At 45.8% G+C, this 26373-nt stretch overlaps 1 protein-coding gene across 5 annotated transcripts in view; it reads right to left on the bottom strand.

Annotated features, from left to right (window-relative positions):
* Window positions 1–26373, bottom strand: part of TBC1D16 (TBC1 domain family member 16) — a 114199-nt gene that overhangs the window by 47665 nt on the left and 40161 nt on the right. For 3 of the 5 annotated variants that reach the window (XM_075349690.1, XM_075349691.1, XM_075349692.1), the window contains 4 exons: window positions 21754–21789; window positions 17957–18164; window positions 9756–10230; window positions 2563–2751 (listed from right to left, as the gene is read on the bottom strand). In XM_075349690.1, coding sequence (XP_075205805.1) covers window positions 2563–2751; window positions 9756–10230; window positions 17957–18164; window positions 21754–21771 — 890 coding nt within the window. In that variant the 5' untranslated portion in view covers window positions 21772–21789. The remainder of the gene's footprint in view (window positions 1–2562; window positions 2752–9755; window positions 10231–17956; window positions 18165–21753; window positions 21790–26373) is intronic. The other 2 variants (XM_075349694.1, XM_075349693.1) reach the window with 1 other exon arrangement.

The raw sequence follows: 26373 nt of genomic DNA on the forward strand, positions 1-26373 counted from the left end.
CGGAGCAGCCGGAGGGACCACTGGGGATGAACTTCCAGGCTGCGGCACCACTATGTTAGAGCAGGCATCACAATGTGGTTATGTGCTCGGTACAGGCAGTACGAGCCTACATGCAGTGCATATTAAGAACAGCCTTGCAGCCTTGCTCTGATGTGAGACATGCTGCAGAAGTGGGGGCTCTGGCCAGAATGACCCCCAGCAGAGTATATAAACAGAGTATATAAGCAGCTCCACAACCGGAGGTTGTGGCTTGCCAGACCATTTACATAGAGACATCTCTGTGCCCTCCAGATCCCCCAGCCCAGGCCCCCAGTGTCACAATGTGATTATGCAGACATGCATGAAAACGCTGGTAAAATGGCGCCGGAGCGAGGAGAGGGCGCGGGGCCTACTCTGAGAGCGGGATCCGGAGGGCAAATGAGATATACAGGGGAGGGAATCTTTCCTCAGTGAGGAGTGTCCCTTCCCTGTGCTGAACAGCCGCTGGGCGGAGCCGCACTGTCCCTCTGCATGACTGACATGCAGGGGCAGTGAAATCGAAACTAGGCCTCAGGCGAAGCCGGGGCCTAGATTTAAACATGCGGCCAGCGCGCAGGCACCATCGGCGCGGTTCTCCAGTGAAAACTGGAGAACCGGCCGGAAATGTTAACACAGTCACATAACACACTCTCCCCCACAAATAAAGTACAAGGGACCCCTGGAAAGACCACTTTCTGTGGTAATAACGTCTCAGTACTTAGCTTGTGAGATGCAGGGCCATGTCCCTGAGGGATGAGTGCTCCGTCCGGCAGGATCCATACGGGCTGCGGATGGAGACCGGTCTCCTGCGAGGCAGGGAGAACCGTGTTGGCTCCCACTTCAAGCCAGAGCCCGAGGGGATGGTGAAGGAGCGCGGCATGAAAGGGCTCCAGCCCTGAAATCAACCTTAACAGCACCGCCGACACAGTGGGGTGAGAAGGGACATGCCGGGAGTCCAGGCTTGGACCCGCTTTTCTTCAAACGCTTCCAAAAATGAAAATCAGATGAGAATGCATGTGTGGATGTGTGCCTCCTGAACACAAAGCATTGAACTGGCTGTATTTTGTGATCCAGGGGGTGTATATGCTAGGAGGGAGGAGCTACACTTTTTAGTGTAGTACTTTGTGTGTCCTCCGGAGGCAGAAGCAATACACCCATGGTCTGGGTCTCCCATAAGGAACGATGAAGAAAGAATGGATAATTGAATGAAACCTTGTAAGTTATTATTTCATTGTAAAAAGGTTGGCAACCTGAGCTAATACAAATCATAACACAAGGCACTCCTTGGTATCTACAGTGCCCTATACGCTGCATGATATAGGACCGCAGTAATATAAAGTATGTCCAGTATCCTGTCCTCCGTCATTAACTTGAGAACGGCGGCAGCTATAGGCATAGAAGTGGTGTGTAGGTATAATAAAAGTAGCCATGTGCTACGCAATGAAACCACCTATAGCACCACCTGGTGGAAAATAACGGAGTTAGCATTTTTATCTCGAAAACGGAACGAGAGAGAGAAAAAAAGTGAATTACAAAGTTGTAGAGCATCATAAATTCAATACGAATCGACACCTTGCATACAGAAATGCTATGATTAGAAAGTATAAAACTCACAAGGCTGCGGACGTGAAGTGATACCTCATGGAGACCTTCCTACAAGTCATTGGGTATGGTTGCTGTGTGGAGTGGCCTCCACGCTCACTTGACCTGACCCCATTGGACTTCTTTCTGTGAGGTCACATCAAACAGCAGGTGTAAGCGACCCCTCCACCAACATTTCAGGACCTACGACGATGTATCACAGATGCTTGTGTAAACGTGTCACCTACCATATTGCACAACGTGCAGCAAGATACAGTATGCTGTCCAGAGTCCAGGTGTGCATTGCAGCTGACGGTGGCCACTTTGAGCATCAAAGTTAAATGAGCGCCATATGCATGACCAGCATTCAAAGTTTTGGGGGGGGGTCATGGGTTTCAGATCATAGCATTTCTGTATGGAAGGTGTCGATTCGTATGGAATTGATGATGCCCTACAATTTTGTAATTCACTTTTTTTCTCTATCTCGTTCCATTTTCGAGATAAAAATGCTAACTCCGTTGTTTTCCACCAGGTGGCGCTATAGGTGATTTCATTGTGTAGTGCATGGCTACTTTTCTATACCTAGACACCACTTCTATGCCTATAGCTGCCGCCGTTCTCAAATTAACGGCAGTGGACAGGATATGGGTGGACACTGTATACTGTGGTCCGATAACATGAAATCTGTTACAACTCCATTCCATGTTTTCCATGGTCATCCATCATTTATTAATCAGCGCACATTGACTGGTTGTGTGATTTCTCACCTGCATCTGTGAAAGCGTTTGTATGCATTGTGAGTTTTAGGTGAAAAATATTGTTAATTGGAAAATCCATACTATTCATATGTTAGAGTAAAAGATGTGACAAAAAAAAACTAATCATATTCCAACCTCCCCCAAAAATAACTCAAATTTACGGAATAGTAATTTCATGTACTGATGAGAAAAGTATATCACTAACCTGAAGAAAAGCCGCAGTGAACGCATCTGACCCAGATCAACTCGGAAAACTCCACACGTCTGCTCAAGAGCCAGGAGCTTCTGCTGTTCCTCCCACTTGGCGGGGCTCCGGCGGCCATTTACTTCTGAACATTGGGAGATGTTATCTGGACTAGATGCATAGCAGGCCATGTTACTGTCGGCCTCTTGTCTGAGCAAAGGACAAAGCAAAGACGTTACTCATTTTATACAAAAGGGATTCTAGATTTTAGTATTGCATTAAAAAAAAAGGTCAAAACAATCACTGATTTCTTGGGAGACCAGCCAGAGAAAAACACTGCCGGCAGCCAGCAAAGGCGCTCAACACTGTGAAATCCTAGGTGCATTGCCCCCTGGGAAGTATGCAAATGAAAAAAGGTCCATGGAGCCTCTATTAGGAGTCTCGACACGGAAAATAGCCAGATATCCCTCCGGGAAGGACCCAGCCAAGGAGTGGCTCTTTTTAGGAAACCACCATAACCACCATATTAAGTGGCCCTTTTAGTCAATATCCAACTCTTTGACAAGTTTAAAGATATGACAAGGGAATTACAAAGGCCAGGTATCCATCCACAGACAGCTGTTTCGGGGTATTGCCCCTCATCAGTGTGGAGTAGAATTATGGCCAGGTGGGAGCAATGCCTAGTAGACCAACAAGACAAAACAATCACTAATCTCGGGGAGACCAGCTAGAGAAAACACTGCTAGCAGCCAGCGAAGGCACTCAACACAGTGAAATCCTAGGTGCATTGCCCCTTGAGAAGTATGCAAATCAAAAAAGGTCCATGGAGCCTCTGTTAGGAAAAAAAACTCACCAAAAAGGAGCCAAGTCAGATGATGTATGTGCACACACAGAATGTGGTGAACCTTCCTCATAAAGATGGCTTCCACTAAAGGGGAAGGGCGGCTGTTTAGCAGAAGACATGCACACTCATAAGGCTTGCACTGGGAGCCCATCATATAATGAGTGAAATGCAGTGTCTGAACTATAAGTTCAGTTATACACTCATATAGTGCTAACTGACCCGCCTGACCTGGTGTTGTGCATCAATTATATGCCATAATTCAGACACTGTGCATCTTGCGTATCCGTGTGAGATGCACTCACATAGTGCTGTTTAGCCCGCCTGACCTAAGTTTTTGGTGTCATTTGTAGGTTACAATTCAGACACTGTGCATTTCACTCATTATATGATGGGCTCCCAGTGCAAGCCTTATGAGTGTGCATGTCTTATGCTAAGCAGCCGCCCTTCCCTTTTGGTGTGGAGGCTGTGTGGCTGTATCATCAGCATCATGCACCTGGGCTGTGGCCATCTTTATGAGGAAGGTTCACCACATTCTGTGTGTGGACATACATCATCTAACTTGGTTCCTTTTTGGTGAGTTTTTTTGATAGTTCTATGTGGTTTTTCTAGCCTCTATTAGGAGTCTCAACACGGAAAATAGCCAGATATCCCTCCGGGAAGGACCTAGCCAAGGAGTGGTTCTTTTTAGGAGACCACGATAACCACCATATTAAGCGGCCCTTTTAGTCAATATACAGCTCTATACGAGTTTAAAGATATGACAAGGGAAATACCAAGGCCAGGTATCCATCCACATACAGCTGTTTCGGGGTATTGCCCTTCATCAGTGTGGAGTAGGATTCTGGCCGGGTGGGAGCAATGCCTAGTAGACCAGCAAGACAAAACAACCACTGATCTCGAGGAGACCACCCAGAGAAAACACTGTCGACAGCCAGCGAAGGTGCAGACAAAAAAGGAGCAGACACAAAAAAGGAGCAGACACAAAAAAGGAGCAGACACAAAAAAGGAGCAGACACAAAAAAGGAGCAGACACAAAAAAGGAGCAGACACAAAAAAGGAGCAGACACAAAAAAGGAGCAGACACAAAAAAGGAGCAGACACAAAAAAGGAGCAAACACCAAAAAGGAGCAGACACCAAAAAGGAGCAGACACCAAAAAGGAGCAGACACCAAAAAGGAGCAGACACCAAAAAGGAGCAGACAAAAATAAAAAAAAGTATGCTTCGTTAGGCTCTAGAGTACAAATGTACAATATGATTACGACATTTTGAAAAAGGATTAGTTGAAAGCATCTGGCTAATGGAAACTGCGCCCACATTGCCCAGCAAACATAAATAAAGAAAAAAAAAAAACAGAAAAAATTAAATAAAAATGGCACAAAAGCCTTAAAAAGGGGACCTGTCAGTAATGTAAGATGTCTATATGGGCATGTAGGTCATAGGAAGCTGAATAAAGTAACACCTGGATATCTGCAGCCAGAACACTATAAAAACGCAGTACAAACTTATGTGCGCTTTGTACAGCATTTTCTCATTGCATTGTATTGGTGAAAAAAAAACAAAACGCTGAAAAAAAGCTAAAAAATGTACATGGTGCAGATTTCAGGAAACACTGCGGTTTTCAAAATCACTCACGGAAAGAAAAAAAAAAACAAAAAAAAAAAAGGTGTGCCAACAATTCTGAAATCTCATAGCTTTTGCTGTTCATGTAAAAAGCAGCTTTTTATTTCCATAAAAAAAAAAAAAAAAAAGAAAAAAAACTGCTGCAAGTGAACATAGACTTAAGAGCTATCTATGGGCCCAACATAGATCTCCCCGATAATCTGCCTCCAGACTTATTTTAACCCCTTCACCCCCGAGCGATTTTCCATTTTTGTTTTTTCCTCCCCTTCTTCCAAGAGCTGTAATTTTTTTATTTTTCCGTCAATCTTGCCATATGAGGGCTTGTTTTTTGTGAGACGAGTTGCACGTTTGAAGGAAACCATTAGTTTTTCCATACAGTGTACTGGAAAATGGTGAAAAAAGTGCAGTGAAATTGGAAAAAAAAAAAAAAAAAAGTGCAATTGCACAATGGTTTTTGCAGTCTTTTACGCACTGTGTTCATTATATGGTAAAACTAATAAGTCGTGTGATGCCACAGGTCGATACGAGTTCGTAGGTACCAAACGTATACTTTTATCTAAGGGGTTAAAAAAAAATAAAAAATCAGAAGTTTGTCCAAAAAAAATAAAAAATAAAAAAAAAGTGTAGCACTTTTGGCACCATTTTCTGAGACCTGTAGCGTCTCACTTTTCAGGATCTGGGACTCAGTGATGGCTTATTTTTTGCATCTTGAGCTGACATTTTTAATAATACCTTTTTTAAGCAGATGATACATTTTGATCACCAGTTATTGCATTTTAAAAAAAATTGTGGCAACCAAAAAATGTAATTTTGGAGTTTGGAATTTTTGTTTTCTTGCCACACAGTGTACTGATCAGATTAATTGATTTTATATTTTGATAGATCAGGCATTTCTGATACCAAATATGTGTATTTTGTAACTTTTATTTTCAATAGGGAGAAGGGGGGTGATTTGAACTTTTAGGTTATTTTTATTTTTCCATATTTAAGTTTGATTTTTTTTTTATTTCACTAGTCCCCTTAGGGGACTTTATCACTGTAGAGTTCATTGCTCTGATCAGCAGAAATGCAGCGGTCCTGTGAGAGCAGACAGCGCTGGCTCTCACAGCAACACTGCATTTCATCACGGTAGTGTCAGGGGTCATCAGCTAACCCTGCAATACCATGGAAACACATTGGCGTCCCCTGATCGCGTCACGAGGCCGCTGATGGCGGTGGGGAACAGCGCGATCCCCGCAGTGGCCCTTTAAATCGCACTGTCAGTATTTGACAGCCCAATCTAAAGGGTCTAATGGGTCGCAATCTAAGGGGTTAACAGGGGTGGCAGATCATTGATCCACCTGCACCTGTTAGCCACACATCTCTGCTGATCAGCAGAGACGTGCGGAGATTACCGCAGGTTCGCCGCCGGAGCCCACGGAAACCGGGGGGAGGCGACCAATGATGCACAGTTATGTCCTTTATCGTAAAGGGGGTTAACTGAAACGAAGAGTTACCACTGTGAGACATGTAATGGCTGACACTTTGCTCTCAATCACACACTGCTCTGCAGTGAGATCAAAATGGCCCAGCAGAGCTGCTAACACAGCCCAGCAGAGCTGCTAACACAGTACAGCAGAGCTGCTAACACAGTACAGCAGAGCTAACACTGTTGTGAATATGTTTTGCAGTTTGGGGCTCCCTCTTGTGGTCAGTGCTGGCGGTGCAGTTGATTTGTGGAATAGAAGTCACACACCTGCAGAGGACTGGCAATCAGGGTCAGATTTGGACTATATAACCGAGTAGTTTTTGCTTGTTACTTGCCGGTGCTCAATGGTCTCCTGTGTGTTAACTACCAGAACTACTCTCAGATAAATGGTCTTTGTACCTCTGCTGTTGGTTTTCCACTTTTTTGTTGTTTTCGCTGCTTTGATACTAATGCTTGATTCCTATTTTGTCTGTGTGAAGTTCTTGGTGGAATGGGATCACTCCATGCTGGGTACTTAGCTCCATGATTCTGCAAGGTATTGTGTTTGTCATGCTAGGTATTAATTCAGTCCCTCATCTATATTCGTGTTTTTGGATCCCAGTAACATCAGAGTGCTGATACAGTGAGGGAGAGGTTGTGTGACCTCAGCATTTTTCCATATCAGAAGTGCTGGTATATATTAGGGTTTTTTACGGTTGCAGACAGTGCTCCTTCCTATCCTTTCCTATAAAGATAGTTTAGATCTCACCTTTGCTGAATCTGTCTTTTCTAGCTTTGTATTGTGTTTTTCTAAATTACCGTAGCCTTTACATGTTGGGGGCTATCTATCTTTGGGGACTGCTCCGAGGCAGATTAGCTTTCTTATATCTCCATCTGTGAGAACATTTAGTTCTCCGGTTGTGTCGAGACGACTAGGTCATCGTATGCTCGAACCACGGCTACTTCTAGTTGTGTGTCAGGATTAGGTCTGCAATCCGTTAAGGTTCCAGCCACTTTGTTACTATTTGGGATTCCGCATTTTTTTGATCCTCCTCGATCCCTGAATTAGAACATAACAGTACAGCAGAGCTAACACAGTACAGCAGAGCTAACAGCACAGCAGATGTGAACTGTCTGAATACAAAAAATCTTGCAGTTGCAATCCTCTTGCAGTGCTTCAGCTTCTCTCTCAGAGTCAGTGGGAAGAAGGTTGTACAGCAGAGCTGAAAGCACTAAGAGAACAAGTACATCTGAAATGCACTTTTGCTGCGCTGTTAGCTCTGCTGTACTTTTAGTTTTAAGCTCACAGCAGAGCTGTGTGTGATTATGAGACCCAGGTGTCAGTCATTACATGTCTCACACTTTCATGTAAAATAAGCTTTGGTGTCAGATTCTGAGGGAGATCAGTGTTCAGCTAAAAGATTTTAACAGCTAATTTACATATTAAAAATATGTACATTTCTCTGGAATAAGACATCAGATCACAGTTATCAAGATATAATTTTAGTACCTTCTATGACCTACATGTGGACGGCTTAGGACAGATGATCCTATTGACAGATTCCCTTTAAAGGTGTTTCCCCCTTCTCAACTGCTGCTGTTCTGAGCGGCTGATGCCTTCTGACTTCCACTGAATGTCAGTTTGTCCGAAGGAAATGAGAGTGAAGTGAGTGGCAGTTGATTCGCTGCATGGTCCTTGTGATCTACCAAGGTCACGCTACCTCCAGGAGAGCCAGTGCAGTCATCAGTAAAAGGGTGTGAGTATAGGGTGTTTTATTTCACACGTGGGACTATAGTAATTGAGAAGGGATTGTCTGACGTTTACAATCCTTTTGATGAATTTTGAGTAAATGTAACATCTAACATTTTCTCCAAAAAAAATCTGAGAAAGTATAACAAATTGGAGCCAAAGTGAAGAATTTAAGATGAGAAAGGAAAACTATTAAAATTATTACACGGCCATTCCAACATGGATTATCAAAATACGTACCCAAGCAACAATTTTGTACGAAAAAGTAATAGTAAACAACATGAAAACAACAAATGGAGACTACTATACTAAGTTTTCAATAGGAGGGTCGTTCCTAGCTATATCTAATAAGAGAAGTGCATTGTTGTTCATATTGATTATTCTGCTATTAGTAAAGGCAAACTGATGGCCTCCAAAATCCTTATCACAATAAGCACAGGTCCGTGCAGGGAAGTCTGTGCTAAGAGGAGCCATACCTTTAGTTTAAAAATCTGCTGGATAGTTATGCAGAAAAATTCTTCATGTCCATATGCAAAATGAGGTGCACAGAGCACCGTGGACAGTGCTGTACTGTCCAATACACACAGAGCACCATGGAGAGGGCTGCACTGTCCAATACACAGAGCACCGTGGACAGGGCTGCACTGTCCAATATACACAGAGCACCGTGGACAGGGCTGTACTGTCCAATACACACAGAGCACCGTGGACAGGGCTGCACTGTCCAATATACACAGAGCACCGTGGACAGGGCTGCACTGTCCAATATACACAGAGCACTGTGGACAGGGCTGCATGGTCCAATACACACAGAGCACCGTGGATAGGGCTGCACTGTCCAATACACACAGAGCACCGTGGATAGGGCTGCACTGTCCAATACACACAGAGCACTGTGGACAGGGCTGCATGGTCCAATACACACAGAGCACCGTGGATAGGGCTGCACTGTCCAATACACACAGAGCACCGTGGATAGGGCTGCACTGTCCAATACACACAGAGCACCGTGGATAGGGCTGCACTGTCCAATACACAGGCGGTCAGTGATTCATGTTGTCCAACCAGTCACTAGGTAAAGATTAGCCAGTGTTTGCTCTTAGTTTACTATTGCAACTTCCCTGCGTAATCAATTTTTTTTGCAAATCCATCCTACGGTCTTTTTATTTTGTGCTAATTTTTACAGACTTCATTGATTAAGTGGAGGGGCTCACAGAATTTTCTGAGGACTGCTCTCAATAATTAACCTGTGAGCATTGCCCCCTTGGTACAGCCCATAAAAATCAGCACTAAATAAGAGGCCCATATCTCTGAAATTGTATGGCGGATTTGAAAAGAAAAAAAAAACCTCAGGGGAGCAGCGGGAATAAAGTAAGAGCAAACACTGACAATATTTGGCCTGATGAAGGGACTTCTTTAAAGGGGATATGGCCGCATACCCTACAGGTATCAATAGCATTACAGACAAAACACCACTTAGATTCTATGTGCCAGTAAGTGATTAAATTCTAAATATGTCAGTAAATTGGAATTGGCTCCGAAGTTAATTTACCTGGGATCATTCTCCAAAAACACTGAGCTAATGTTTTCTTCAAGAGCTTCACATATGGGGGACATGCAAAAGGGGGAAGAGAAAGCATCAGAATCGGAATCCAGAGTGCTGTCCTTGCTAACTTCATCAGACGATATGTCCAGAGACCGCTCATCGTCCCCTTGCTCTACAACATCTGCCCCTCCTTCTGCGGAGCCGTCGGATGCATTACGCTCGGAAATGGAGTCCACCTTGCTAGGGCTTGGGGTATCCCCAGAGTTCTCTTTGGTAAAAACAGAAGACTTTGGAAAAGTAGAAGATGTGGAATTAGCAATGTGCCGACTTCTTTTATGAGTTTTTCGAACAGGGGAGCTCTCGGGTGTGATATACCGCAAAGCCTCCTCATCCTGCCGCTGTATGCGCGAGTTAGGGACCCAGGCCAGTATTAGTGTAGCACCCAGGGACTCATCCTTCTCCATGTACACACACAAATATCCTGAAAAAGACAAATTACAAAGCAATTGGCATCAATAGGCAGAAATAAATATTTCTGGAATCCTGAACATTTACAACGATGACAATAAATTGGAGATAATGGGGCAGGTTTTCATATTAAATTAAAGGGAACCTGTCAGGTGCAATATGTCCCCCGGATCACGAGCAGTTCTGGGTGTATATTGCTAATCCCTGCCTGACCGTCCCAGTATACACTAGCATAGATAAAGGGATCTATAGAAAAAGGATTTCTAAAGATTGTTTATTATATTCTAATGAGCCAAGGACGTTATATCCCCCGACCAGCCTCCTGCTTAGCATGGTAGTACGCCCACAGGGGTGTACTAACGTACTGCCGGGACGCGTATACCCGCCTTCATACTGCTTTATTTTATTATATATATTATATACATACGTGTGTGTGTACATATATATGTGTATGTATGTATGTATGTATGTATGTATGTATGTATGTATGTATGTATGTATGTATGTATGTATATATATATATATATATATATATATATTATACATATATATTATACACACACACACACTAGAAGGTGGCCCGATTCTAACGCATCGGGTATTCTAGAATTTATTGTGTAGTTACTGTATGATTTTTGTTATATATATAGATGTTGTCTGTAGTTGCTAAGTGTTTTGTTTTTAAGTTTGTGTAGGGCGCTGTAAATGTTCTGGGTGTTGTCTGGGTGTGGGTGTGTGAGAGCGGTGTTTGTGTGTTGCGTTGTTTGTAGAGCGCTGTGTGTCTGCAGCGTTGTGTGTGTGTGTGTGTGGTGCTGTGTGTTGCGTTGTGTGTGTTGTGTCGTTTGTGGAGCGCTGTGTGTCTGCAGCATTGTGTGTGTGTGGTGCTGTATGTGTTGCGCGGTTTGTGTGGGTGTGTGTGTGTTTTGGGGGGAGGTATGTTTTGTGCAGTGTGTGTGTTGGAGGAGTAGTCCTGGAGGGAGAGGAGTCTAATAGTAGGAATAGTCCTGGGGGAGAGCAGGATAATAGGAGGAGTAGTCCTGGAGGTGAGGAGTATAATAGGGGGAGTAGTCCTGGGGGGAGAGGAGTATAATAGGAGAAGTAGTCCTGGGGGGAGAGCAGGATAATAGGAGAAATAGTCCTGGGGGGAGAGGAGGATAATAGGAGAAGTAGTCCTGGGGAGAGAGGAGGATAATAGGAGGAGTAGTCCTGGGGAGAGAGGAGGATAATAGGAGGAGTAGTCCTGGGGAGAGAGGAGGATAAAAGGAGGAGTAGTCCTGGGGAGAGAGGAGGATAATAGGAGGAGTAGTCCTGGGGGGAGAGGAGTATAATAGGAGAAGTAGTCCTGGGGGGAGAGCAGGATAATAGGAGGAATAGTCCTGGGGAGAGAGGAGGATAATAGGAGGAGTAGTCCTGGGGAGAGAGGAGGATAATAGGAGGAGTAGTCCTGGAGGTGAGGAGTATTATAGGAGGAGTAGTCCTGGGGGGAGAGGAGGATAATAGGAGGAGTAGTCCTGGGGGAGAGGAGTATTATAGGACGAGTATTCCTGGGGGGGAGAAGAATAATAGGAGGAGTAGTCCTGGGAGAGGAGTATAATAGGAGGAGCAGTCCTGGGGGGAGAGGAGGATAATAGGAGGAGTAGTCCTGGGGAGAGAGGAGGATAATAGGAGGAGTAGTCCTGGGGGGAGAGGAGGATAATAGGAGGAGTAGTCCTGGGGGAGAGCAGGATAATAGAATGAGGAGTCCTGGGGGGAGAGGAGGATAATAGGAGGAGTATTCCCGGGGGGAGAAGAATAATAGGAGGAGTAGTCCTGGGGAGAGAGGAAGATAATAGGAGGAGTAGTCCTGGGGGAGAGCAGGATAATAGGAGGAGTATTCCTGGGGGGAGAGGAGGATAATAGGAGGAGTAGTCCCGGGGGTGAGGAGTATAATAGGTGGAGTAGTCCTGGGGTGAGGTGTATAGGTGCCCAATGTGTGTGGGGGGCGTGGCCGAGTGGGGCAGACGTGGCCGAGCGTGTGGGGGCGTGACCGAGGGGGCAGAGTGTGGGGGGCGTGGCCGAGCGGGGCAAACGTGGCCGAGCGGGGCAGACGTGGCCGAGGGTGTGGGGGCGTGACCGAGGGGCAGAGTGTGGGGGGCGTGGCCGAGCGTGGGGGGCGTGGCCGAGCAGGGCAGAGTGTGGGGGGCATGGCCGGGGGGGCAGAGTGTGGGGGGCGTGGCCGAGGGGGGCAGAGTGTGGGGGGCGTGGCCGAGGGGGGCAGAGGCCGAGCGGGGGCGTGTCCGAGGGGGCAACTATGCAAAGCGGTTTCCATAGTTACCTGATGTGTATCATTGTTATCAGCGTACATGTGCCGGGAGTCGGGGTATGCTAGTAAGCATGGTACACATCAGGTAAGTATTCAAAGAGACAGTCCTGGGTCACTTGTTGGTCTCCTGCTGTGCAGCACGCATCAGCGTGTGACAGCGGGAGACCAACGATCTGAATGGGCAGGGAGTCGGCATACGCTGGTAGCCATGCTACACAATATTACTCGATGTGTACCATGGTTACCAGCGTACCCCGCCCCCCGCACGCACGGGAGCCCACTCCAGCGTACGCCGGCAACCCCAGCAATGCGAGGGTATGTGTCGGCTGGGTTGCCGGCGTACGCTGGTGTGGGCTACCGGGGGTACAGCACTCAACTGGGAGTCGGGGCTCAGTGTCGGTTCGGGGAATACGTGCGGGGCCAAAGCGAGCGTGCAATGCGTGAGGGGGGCGGGGCGTGGCCGAGTTGCCAATGCGTGCAGGGGGCCGGGGCGAGAGGCCAATCCGTGTGGGGGGCGGAGCCTGGGCGAGCGGCCAATCCGTGCGGGGGGCGGAGCCGAGGAGAGCGGCCAATGAGACGCTTGTCACGGTAACGACAGAATTTTGGAGCAAGACAGACAGACAGAATAAGGCAATTATATACACACACAAATATATATATATATATATATATATATATATTTGTGTGTGTATATAATTGCCTTATTCTGTCTGTCTGTCTTGCTCCAAAATTGTGTCACAGTGACAGTGTTGTTACAGTGACAACTGTCGGATTGGCCGCTGGGCTCGGCCTGGCCCCAACCCCCCCACGGATTGACCGCTCGCCTCGGCCTGGCCCCGCCCCCAGCATGGATTAGCCGCTCGCCCCGGCCCTCCGCACGCATCGCCTGCTCCAGCGTACACCGGCTCCCGGTACACATGTGCAGGGAGCCGGCATACGCTGACGCCTCGCCCCCGCCACATGTTGGCACGCTCGTCCCCGCCCCGCCCCCGGCGGACATAACCTTGCGATGCTGGTGTACGCTGGTAACCATGATACACATCGCGTAACTATAGGAAGCGCTTCCCTTAGTTACCCGATGTGTATCATGATTACCAGTGTGCACCGGCTCCCGGTACACATGTGCAGGGAGCCGGCATACGCTGACGCCTCGCCCACTCAGCCTCGCCCCGGCACACGTTGGCACGCTCGGACCCGCCCCCGGCGGCCCCAGCATGGGGGATGGAGCATGATGGGGGGTGTGCAGCATGGAGGATGGAGCAGGATGGGGGTGCGCAGCATGGGAGATGGAGCAGGATGGGGGGTGCGCAGCATGGGAGATGGAGCAGGATGGGGGGTGCGCAGCATGGGGGATGGAGCACGATGGGGGGTGCGCAGCATGGGGGATGGAGCACGATGGGGGGTGCGCAGCATGGGGGATGGAGCACGATGGGGGATGGAGCACGATGGGGGGTGCGCAGCATGGAGGATGGAGCAAAATGGGGGGTGCGCAGCATGTCGGATGGAGCACAATGGGGGGTGCGCAGCATGTCGGATGGAGCACGATGGGGGGTGCGCAGCATGTCGGATGGAGCACGATGGGGGGTGCGCAGCATGGAGGATGGAGCACGATGGGGGTGCGCAGCATGGAGGATGGAGCACGATGGGGGGTGCGCAGCATGGGGGATAGAGCACGATGGGGGGTGCGCAGCATGGGGGATAGAGCACGATAAGGGGTGCGCAGCATGTCGGATGGAGCACGATGGGGGGTGCGCAGCATGTCGGATGGAGCACGATGGGGGGTGCGCAGCATGTCGGATGGAGCACGATGGGGGGTGCGCAGCATATCGGATGGAGCACGATGGGGGGTGCGCAGCATGGGGGATGAAGCACGATAGGGGGTGCGCAGCATGGGGGATGGAGCACTATGGGGGATGAAGCACGATGGGGGGTGCGCAGCATGGGGGATGGAACACGATGGGAGGTGCGCAGCATGGAGGATGGAGTACAATAGGGGGTGCGCAGCATGGAGGATGGAGCACAATGGGGGGTGTGCAGCATGGAGGATGGAGTACAATAGGGGGTGCGCAGCATGGGGGATGAAGCACGATAGGGGGTGCGCAGCATGGGGGATGGAGCACTATGGGGGGTGCGCAGCATGGGGGATGGAGCACGATGAGGGGTGCGCAGCATGGGGGATGGAGCACGATGAGGGGTGCGCAGCATGGGGGATGGAGCACGATGAGGGGAGCGCAGCATGGGGGATGGAGCACGATGAGGGGTGCGCAGCATGGGGGATGGAGCACGATGAGGGGTGCGCAGCATGGGGGATGGAGCACGGTGGGGGGTGTGCAGCATGGAGGATGGAGTACAATAGGGGGTGCGCAGCATGGGGGATGGCGCACGATGGGGAGTGCGCAGCATGGGGGGATGACGCACGATGGGTTTGGGCACCCCTATTATTGTTAACCTTTTTAACAGCTATTTCAGTTTCATATAGCTAATAAATGATGGACTCAGTAATATTTCTGAATGGAAATGAGGTTTATTGTACTAACAGAAAATGTGCAATCCGCATTTAAACAAAATTTGACAGGTGCATAATTATGGGCACCCTTATCAATTTCTTGATTTGAACACTCCTAACTACTTTTTACTGACTTACTGAAGCACTAAATTGGTTTTGTAACCTCATTGAGCTTGACCTTCATAGGCAGGTGTATCCAATCATGAGAAAAGGTATTTAAGGTGGCCACTTGCAAGTTGTTCTCCTATTTGAATCTCCTATGAAGAGTGATATCATGGGCTCCTCAAAACAACTCTCAAATGATCTGAAAACAAAGATTATTCAACATAGTTGTTCAGGGGAAGGATACAAAAAGTTGTCTCAGAGATTTAAACTGTCAGTTTCCACTGTGAGGAACATAGTAAGGAAATGGAAGAACACAGGTACAGTTCTTGTTAAGCCAAGAAGTGGCAGGCCAAGAAAAATATCAGAAAGGCAGAGAAGAAGAATAGTGAGAACAGTCAAGGACAATCCACAGACCACCTCCAAAGACTTGCAGCATCATCTTGCTGCAGATGGTGTCACTGTGCATCGGTCAACAATACAGCGCACTTTTCACAAGGAGAAGCTGTATGGGAGAGTGATGTGAAAGAAGCAGTTTCTGCAAGCACGCCACAAACAGAGTCGCCTGAGGTATGCAAAAGCACATTTGGACAAGCCAGTTACATTTTGGAAGAAGGTCCTGTGGACTGATGAAACAAAGATTGAGTTGTTTGGTCATACAAAAAGGCGTAATGCATGGAGGCAAAAAAACACGGCATTCCAAGAAAAGCACTTGCTACCCACAGTAAAATTTGGAGGAGGTTCCATCATGCTTTGGGGCTGTGTGGCCAATGCCGGCACCGGGAATCTTGTTAAAGTTGAGGGTCACATGGATTCAACTCAGTATCAGCAGATTCTTGACAATAATGTGCAAAAATCAGTGACGAAGTTGAAGTTACGCAGGGGATGGATATTTCAGCAAAACAATGATCCAAAACACAGCTCCAAATCTACTCAGGCATTCATGCAGAGGAACAATTACAATGTTCTGGAATGGCCATCCCAGTCCCCAGACCTGAATATCATTGAAAATCTGTGGGATGCTTTGAAGCGTGCTGTCCATGCTCGGCGACCATCAAACTTAACTGAACTGGAATTGTTTTTGTAAACAGGAATGGTCAAATATACCTTCATCCAGGATCCAGGAACTCATTAAAAGCTACAGGAAGCGACTAGAGGCTGTTATTTTTGCAAAAGGAGGATCTACAAAATATTAATGTCACTTTTATGTTGAGGTGCCTATACTTATGCACCTGTCAAATTTAGTTTAAATGCGGATTGCACATTTTCGGTTAGTACAATAAACCTCATTTCAATCCAGAAATATTACTCAGTCCATCAGTTATTAGATATATGAAACTGAAATAGCTGTTGCAAAAACCCAAATTGCTATAAAGATAAAAGGTTAACATTAATAGGGGTGCCCAAACATTTTCATATGACTGTATTATATATATATATATTATATATATATATATATATATTATATTATATATATATATATATTATATATATAAAAAAGTCACAGAAGCTGCATCTGCTTGAAAATAACAAAACAAGGACTACGGTCCTATTTAAAGGGTTATTCCCATCTCCAAGATCTTATCCCAATATGTAGCAGGTGTAATAAGAATATTAGCAAATACCTCTTCTGAAAAGCTAGGTCACTTACCTTATGTGCAGGGCGTTGCAGTATCTTAGGTATCAGAGGTTACGGTCATGCATACAGGGGCAGTAAGTTAATTGCTAGTGGTCGTAACCATGGATACCTAAGCTACTGCTATGCCTGTACATGAGGTAAGAAACATGGCTATATCAGGAGAACTATACGACATTTCTAATTGGAGGTATTTGCTAATATTATTACTACTCCTATTACATATTAGGATAGGCTCTTGGAGATGGGAATACCCCTGAAAGTCCCCGTCACTCCTGTGCCCCTTCTACACTGCTCGTTGACAACTCTGCAGCCCAACACTTCATCTACAAAATGTGAACACCGCTGCCAGTCACTGGCCTCAGTGGTGCTCAGAAAGCAGATATACTTAAACATCAGTTGTTAGGCTTCAGAAAGCCCATCTTAAAAGTACTGCAACTGCAAAGGGCTTCATGGAGATGTGAGCAGAGGCACAGGTGTGCACAACAAGAGATCACACTCACGTTTCCCTTTCTCAAGCATTTTACAGGGTTTCAGTGCAGCTCCAATTTATGGTCGTCACATACCACAGCTTCACAAGTCACGTATGATGAGAGCATAAAGACGAAACAGCAGTTGCTGCCATTTTCCAGCCTGTTTTATCACAGGAGCGAGTGTTTCTGACATATCTCTGGCCCTCTGAGACAACATAAAACAAGCTAGTGATATAGGAGCTCCAGGGACAGCTGAGCTTATGCCACAGTCATGATTATGATGAGCTCAGAGGGCTGGAGATGTCAGAAACACTCACTCCTGTGATAAAACAGGCAGGGAAATGTGTTACCTCAGAAAATGGCAGCAGCTGTGAGCCCATGCTGTTTTACCTGTACACCCTTATCATAAGTGACTTATGCTTCCCCACTTCCCTGGTATGTGCGGACTATAAATTGGAGCAGCACTGTATGGTTGGACAAAGCCATTACACAGTACATTGCAGGGACACATACATAAGATCTCAGCACAGGAACATTTAGTTTTTTTTTATTACGTCCAATAGTGGAACTTATTATTATTCCAAGATCTATTGATTATAAAGTATTTTGTTTGTAGGACAATCCATTTAGGCACTATGCAAGGGCCTGATATAAAAAAACAAATCAATATGCAAAATTTGACATTGCTTCATAACACCATTGGTACATGTCATCACTCACCTGGATGGTGAATGGCAACATTGTGAAGCAGCTCTGGGGGGTGTACGCATACATTATTTTTAGAGAATATGATTTCTCCATCTAGTACTGAAGAGTTTTCTCCCCCAGAGCCTAAGGTCAAGAAGTCGGAGGCCTTGGATGAAGCACGGCGAAGAAGCTTTCCCAAAGACATGGCATCAATTCCATCATCTGTTAAACTATATATTTCCTGCAAAGCAAGACATTCATTATTATTACACATGGCATAAAGTGATTATTGTATGTATACACTTAGTTTATAAAAATTTAATCAAGAAAACATCTAAAAATAAAAGTATTAAAATGTATGTAGAAAATATTCTGGTTTAAAGTCTTCAATAATTTTTTGCTCAAGCTATATTGAAATATGGGAATATTATATGCTTCACATGTCCCGTCAACCCCCATATCTATGCCCCACACAGCACCCTTATAATATAGACTAACCAATAAAGGTTATAGAAAGTAAATGATCAACAGCAGCATTGGTCAACCTTAGGCGAGGGTCACACGATCATAGATTCTCTCACTGGAGACAATCGGGCAGATTAAGCTAATGACACTCCAATGCAATTGTCTCAGATGATTTGTAGAATCAGGGCACACTGAAGATGGAGAACAAAATTTCTCCTTGTTATCCATTGTGTGAGTCCACAGAAATCAGACTGCAGCCTGTTGATTTCCACGCACACAAAGACTTGAAAGGGTGAGTCTCGTCTAATGTCCGCATCAAATCGTAGCATGCTGCCATTATTTTCTCATGCCACATCAATATGAAAAAAAAACCCATTGATCAGAACTGCCCCATTGAATAACATTGAATTGAGTGTTATTCCCCCCCCCCCCACAAATGAATGAATGAATGAAAGAAAATAATCTGATAGCATTTGTCCGATTTATACAGTGGGGGGACCTTGGACTTATACCCAGTGAAGACTTCGGATGCTGCCACTGATCCTATTATCTTTGTCACATACTGCCTTTTAATTGTATAAGGGTGGTCGTTCAAGTGATTGTCTAGTTTAAAATTGTAGGTAGTCCTACCAAATAATCACAGTGGTACACATCCTTTGCTGATAAGCTGCAGTGTGGCTGGCACAAGGGGCTCAGAGCAGTGATTGGCTGCAGCGGTCACATGCGTTGTAGGTGCAATATCACTACTGAAGACTATAAATAATGACTGCAGCAATGAAGTTGTAGAATCGCTGGACCCAGGGAGGGTGAGCAAAAACTCTATTGCCACATAAACTATGAAACGGAATTACCCCTTTAACATGAACTTTATGTCCAATATGGTCAATGAGAAATTCAGTTCACCTGTCCTTGGGAATGAGGAAGGCCCCAATCAAACATTTAGGCCATACAAGAGGGTGTGCACAGTCCGGTGTACTATACAAGGATTTAATAGGCGATTCAGAGGCATCGGATGAGCACCCCAAAGCCTAATGTGGGTTGGGGTCTTCAGTTGCACACAGTACATCTGCGGAGTGTGGCACAGCCGGATGGACCCCATCTCCACATGCCACATATTTCAAAGAAAAGATCGACCAAACCAGACAAGTCTTTTCTGCTGAACCACCACAACCCCTTTATATAACAGACCACTGCCCCTCCCCCATAAACTTCCTCCCCACTATCACCGAAGGAGAGCTTGCACATCTTCTCTCAAAAGCGCACCTCACTACATGCGCACTTGACCCCATCCCATCCCACCTCCTCCCCAACCTCACCACTATCCTTATTCCCGCCTTATCCCAACTCTTCAACCTATCTCTAACAACTGGTACCTTCCCTTCTGCCTTTAAGCATGCAACAGTCACACCTATCCTAAAGAAACCTTCCCTCGACCCAACCTCTACTACCAGCTATCGACCCATATCGCTACTCCCACTTGCCTCAAAACTCCTGGAACAGCACGTCCATGCTGAACTTTCCTCCCACCTCTCCTCTAACTCTCTCTTTGACAACCTACAGTCCGGCTTCCGTCCACATCATTCCACTGAAACTGCCCTGACTAAAATCACAAATGACTTACTTACCGCCAAAGCTAACAACCACTTCTCTGTACTCCTACTTCTAGACCTATCCTCAGCCTTTGACACTGTTGACCACTCCCTGCTACTACAGATCCTCTCTTCCCTTGGTGTCAGAGACCTCGCTCTCTCTTGGATCTCTTCATACCTCTCCAACCGCACTTTTAGTGTCTCCCATTCCCACACAACCTCTTCATCCCGTTCTCTCTCTGTTGGTGTCCCTCAAGGCTCTGTCCTGGGACCCTTACTTTTTTCTATCTATACATTTGGCCTGGGACAACTCATAAAGTCCCATGGCTTCCAGTACCACCTATATGCCGATGACACTCAGATCTACCTCTCTGGTCCAGATGTCACATCTCTGCTGTCCAGAATCCCAGAGTGCCTATCTGCTATATCTTCCTTCTTTTCCTCTCGCTTCCTAAAGCTCAATATGGCCAAAACTGAACTGATCATCTTTCCTCCATCTCCCCTGCACTCTCCACCTGATCTATCCATTACAATTAATAACATCACGCTCTCCCCAGCACCCAAAGTTCGGTGCCTCGGAGTGACCTTTGACTCTGCCCTGTCCTTCATACCGCACATCCAATCCCTCACCACCTCCTGCCGTTTTCAACTCAAAAATATCTCCAGAATCCGCCCTTTTCTCAATCCCCAATCTACAAAAATTCTAGTGCACGCCCTCATAATCTCCCACATCGACTACTGCAACATCCTCCTCTGTGGTCTCCCTGCTAACACACTCGCCCCTCTCCAGTCCATCCTTAACTCTGCTGCCCGACTGATCCACCTCTCTCCTCAATACCACCCCGCTTCTCCTCTCTGCAAGTCCCTCCACTGGCTCCCAATCTTCCACCGTATCCAATTCAAATTACTAACACTGACCTACAAAGCTATCCATAATCTGTCTCCTCCATATATCTCTGAACTAATCTCTCGCTACACTCCAAAACGTAACCTCCGGTCCTCCCAAGATCTCCTTCTATCCTCCTCTCTCATTCGCTCCTCATGCAACCGACTCCAAGACTTCTCCCGAGCATCCCCAGTCTCCTGGAACTCACTGCCTCAACACGTCAGACTATCTACTACACTTGCAAACTTCAAACGGACCCTGAAAACTCATCTGTTCAGAAATGCCTATAATCTACAATGACCTCACCGCCCCACCACCGTGCGGAGCTGCCGCCCCACCACCGTGCGGAGCTGCCGCCCCACCACCGTGCGGAGCTGCCGCCCCACCACCGTGCGGAGCTGCCGCCCCACCACCGTGCGGAGCTGCCGCCCCACCACCGTGCGGAGCTGCCGCCCCACCACCGTGCGGAGCTGCCGCCCCACCTACACCCCACCTACTGTCTCCTCCCCAAAATCCTTTAGGATGTAAGCCCGCAAGGGCAGGGCCCTCTTCCCCCTGTGCTAGTCTGTCTATTGTAACGTGTACATGTATTCTGTATGTAACCCCCTCATGTACAGCACCATGGAATCAATGGTGCTCTATAAATAAACAATAATAAAATAATAATAATAATAATAATAATCTCTCAGACTGTCATTTTGCGATCCTAGTGCTATTTAGCGAGCTGCAGACAGATCGGATATGCTCAGAGAGCTGTATATTGTGGCACCTGCTGGTTTAACAGATTACAGTCATCTTTTAGATGTCTCTATAGCGCATCTCCTCTACACACCTCGGCCATTAACTTTAGCATTAAGTTACTTAGTAAAAAAAAAAGTGGCAAAACTTACTTTCAAAAGAGTCCACATAGCAGCCTACATAGGGCACTGTAAAAACAAAAATCAATATACTGTATATGTATGGCTATATAGATGCAATAAGCTCACACACTGCCACGAAAGCCACAGTACCCGACAGTCCTGGTTCCCGGCTAAGGGTCCTTATCTTGACATTAAGTAAATTACAAAACTTAATATTGCGCAAGCATACAATACCACATCACAATCAGCACGGGGTGAAGGAGTAGGGACCAGCTCAGCAGTATTTTATAGGAAGTGAGCCTTCATTTTTCAAGACCCACAATACTGTATTCCCAAACATTGGGTAAAGAGCCTGACAGTCACACAGTTCCTCTGTCCTCTATGGAAAAGATGTAATATATTATATATCTATATATAATATAAACAGCTATATCAATATATAAAGATCTAAGGCCCCTCATTTTAAATTATAAATTAAAGTTATGAACTTAACAGGAAAAAAACCCCCAAAACTTAAAAAGGAGTTTTCCTACGAATAAGAAACAATTTAATCAATAGATCATGGAATAATAATAATTTCCACAATTGGGTGTGTTTAAAAAAATGTTCCTGTGCGGAGCTAATGGTATATATGTGTCCCTGCTGTGTACTGTGTAATGGCCGTGTCTGACCGCACAGGGACATGGTCAGATCACACCACAACTCCTGGGATAATCTTATATATGTACCCCTGCTATGTACTGTGTAATGGCCGTGTGTGACCGTACAGGGACATGGTCTGATCATACCACATCTTCTGAGAATCTTATATATGTACCCCTGCTGTGTACTGTGTAATGGCCGTGTCTGACTGTATAGGGACATGGTCAGATCACACCACAACTCCTGGGATAATCTTATATATGTGTGTCCCTGCTATGCACTGTGTAATGGCGGTGTCTGACTGTACAGGGACATGGTCTGATCATACCACATCTCCTGGGCAAGGGAGGAAATAAAAGCGAGTATACAGACATAACAGCAGGGGGTCATAGATGATTCTTTTTGTGAGGGAAAACATTTCCCTGCCTGTTTCTAAAATGTGTTTTACCTCAAATAAAGAAGTATTTGTAATCCCAAGCTGTAATATCTGGATACTTTTTTACTTCCTCCCATGCCCAGGAAATGTGGTATGATCAGACCATGTCCCTGTACAGTCAGACACAGCCATTACACAGTACACAGCAGGGACACATATATAAGATTATCTCAGCACAGGAACATTTTTTTTAAAAAAAACAATCATCCATCTCTTCAAGAGCTGATTCTCATTCGCTGTTCTGTTATAGGGTTCGAATTCCAATTATTCCTTCTTTTGTCAAGGTCTAAGTATAGGACGACAGAGAATAGACAGGATCACTCTCTCTTATTAGTATGTAGGAAGGCAAACCAGGAGTATCTAACCAAGGTCCCCATGTCTGCTCACATTTACACATGGCGTTTCTCTTCTCATACACTCCTCTCACCATAAATCTAAAATACTAGTCATTTTATTCTTCAATTGTGTTAATACTGGAGAGTTCGGTTCTAGCCAATGATATGCCAGTAGTTTAAGTGCCTAAAAAGAATTCAAGATGCCTAAAGCTACTGGAGAGTCTAGAAATGTTGTTTTTGAAAGAAGCAGCATGTCAATACTTTAAGGCTATGTGCCCACGGGCGCTCGTACCTGCGGATGTATCCGCAGGTACGAGTGAATGTTTTCCGCAGCTATTTTTAGCTGCGAGATTCCAGCGGAATAGCTGCGGGAAATATGCGGACATTCATGAGAATTACCTGCGGATGTCCCGGCCTCTATCTCCATAGCGGAGGGCCGGGACATCCGCAGGAATAATTGACATGCAATTATACCTGCGGATGCGGACATCCGCAGCATATTCCGCAGCCGCACTTTCCGCAGCGTGGACACAGCACTCCCCATGTCCCATAGGATAACATGGGGTGTGACTATACATGCTAAAACCTGCGGATTTATCTGGAAAATCCAGACAAATCCACAGGTTTTCCGCGGCAAAATCCGCAGATGAAAGCTCACATGGGCACATAGCCTAAGGGTTTTTGCAGCTTTTTTCTCCATTGAAAGCAATAAAAGGTGGAAAAAATGCAGCAGTGTAATTTTGGGGGAATTTTAGGTGAAAGAACCTTTATTTAAGAGCATGCACTGCCAACAAAGACACACCCAAAAACGCATTTTTTTTTTTTTTTTTTTTTTACTGCCAAGAGATCAGGTTTTGCGGCCAAAAAACCAAGCACCATAAAAGCCCTGTGTGAACATGGCCTAAACTTCCATTATATATGTCTCAGTCTGAATCGACAATAGTTGCTTACAATGCATGAAATTAGCCCTCTGGTATAGTGCGAGGAGGTGATAGTGTCAATGACTGAGTGTTCTCAGTGATTTTTGGTTTATGTTTTAGTTAAAGGCGTGCCGTAATTGCAGTATTGGTAGAAGAGTTTATGGGATAGACCAAACTATTTTCCCCCCAAAGCGTGAATTCTGGTAAAAGGGAGTTATTCCAGATTGGAGGGAATTTGGTATAACCTTTCACTCCCAGCATACCTTTCCACCTTATCCCATACCTTATACATTATAGCTAAAAAGGAGGCTCTAGACTAGTGGTTCCCAAACTCCAGTCCTCACGACCCCCAACAGGTCATGTTTTCAGGATTTCCTTAATATAGCACAGGTGATGCCTTGATAATGATTCCATCACCTGTTCAATAGTAAGGAAATCCTGAAAACATGACTTGTTGGGGGCCATGAGGACTGGAGTTTGGGAAACACTGCTCTAGACCCATCACTTCATGGTAATCCTATTTCTAAAACCCTAAATGGGGAGCTCCAAGTGAATTCCTGGAAGATCAGACCCCCCAAGTTACCCATAATATATCGCTGAGCCCACCCATGAAAACGTTGCAATTGATAATCAATGTAATATATCTATGGGTCTGGAATTGCCGAACCTCCCATATCTGTGTCCTGGTGAAGTGTCTCTTGATTCTTGGCTATATTTCCTTCCATAGAAGTTCCCTCAAACGAGATGGTATTTTACTGAGAAGTTATGCCATACATATAATAATTGTGGCATGAGAACCATTTTAATTAGATTAACCCTACCTATAACTAACCGGGGAAGACGGCGCTATAAATCTGTTTTACTCCGAAATGTGCCCATAAGCGGGAGTAAGTTAAGATCTATAAATCCATTTTGCCTACTACTCACCGTAATCATTAAGTAATTAAATTTGGCAACAATTTGTAATTGGGTCAATCCAACATTAAGGGATGTTGGTAACAGGCCTAGAGGTAATCGGACAGATTTATCCCAATTTGTTAGGAGGCCAGACCATTTTGTCAAAAAATAACAATATTTATACTGGTTTAAGAGCAGATCTATATTGTCTAGAAACAATCATATCCTCTGCATATAAAAAGAGATAAGCTCTTCAATAAGACAACATTTAAAGCCAGTAATCTCGCCAGGAACCCTCTACCTACATGCCAATGGTTCAATAGCCAAGGCAAAAAGGTGTGATCAGAGGCAGCCCTGTCTTGTGCCCCTTCCCAATGTGAATCCCTCTCACAAATTCCCTTTAACTCTAAGTTTAGCATTTGGTGAATAATATAACCATTTGACCCAAGCAATAAAATTGGGATCAAATACAATTTTCCCCCATAACAGGTTACATATATTCCCAATCGACGCTGTCAAATGCTACGTCACGTGGGGTCTGGAAATGCAGCTTCAGACATTGCTGGGACTGTGGCCACAACAGAGGTGAGTACAGTGGAACCTCGCTTAACGAGTAACCCACGTAACGAGAATTTCGCTTAACAAGCAAAGCTTTCTGTAAATTTGTAATTCGATTTACGAGAAAGCTTTGCTGTACGAGCAAAATACTCCCCCCGCACACACTTCCGGTTCCGTACATCCACCGCGCTCTAACCCGCTCTTGCAGTCCACACAAACACACATGTACGCACAAAACACACACAAAGTATTATGCTCACCTTACCTTCCGTTCCATCACCGGCCTCATGGTTCTTGTAGTTCCCAGGTACATCGCGAAGTCCTCGAGGCGAACTACATGACCCAGGAGGCCCGTGATGGAACGGAAGGTAAGGTCAGCATATAATATAATATAGTGTACCTTCCGTTTCATCGTGCGTGCGTGCTTGTGTGTTTGCGTGAGTTTGTGTGTGTTTGTACGTGTTTGTGCATGTGCGGAATGACAGAATAGGGGACCAGGATGGGACATTTAACACGTTGTGGAACGAATAATCTTCATTGCAATGATTTCCTATGGGAAATCTTGCTTTGCTGAACGAGTAACTTGGTTAACAAGCACAGTCACAGAACAGATTGTTCTCGTTAAGCAAGGTTCCACTGTATAGGATTATTTTTTACGGGGGTGAATAAGAAGGGATTGTCAAAGTAGTGGACAACCCCTTTAAATGAAGCGGCAGACTTTAGCAGATGGAGTTGTCTGTGCTCAAACCTACACTAGCAGTATCGGTGACTGCGGCCCACCAGAGGATCCTCCAGTTCGATGCTGGACATTAATGACTTCCAATTGGGTTCAGACATTGCAACTGTATCTCAAAAGCAGAAA

The sequence above is a fragment of the Anomaloglossus baeobatrachus genome, chromosome 5 (assembly GCF_048569485.1).
Source record: "Anomaloglossus baeobatrachus isolate aAnoBae1 chromosome 5, aAnoBae1.hap1, whole genome shotgun sequence".
In the NCBI taxonomy this organism is placed as follows: Eukaryota; Metazoa; Chordata; class Amphibia; order Anura; family Aromobatidae; genus Anomaloglossus; species Anomaloglossus baeobatrachus.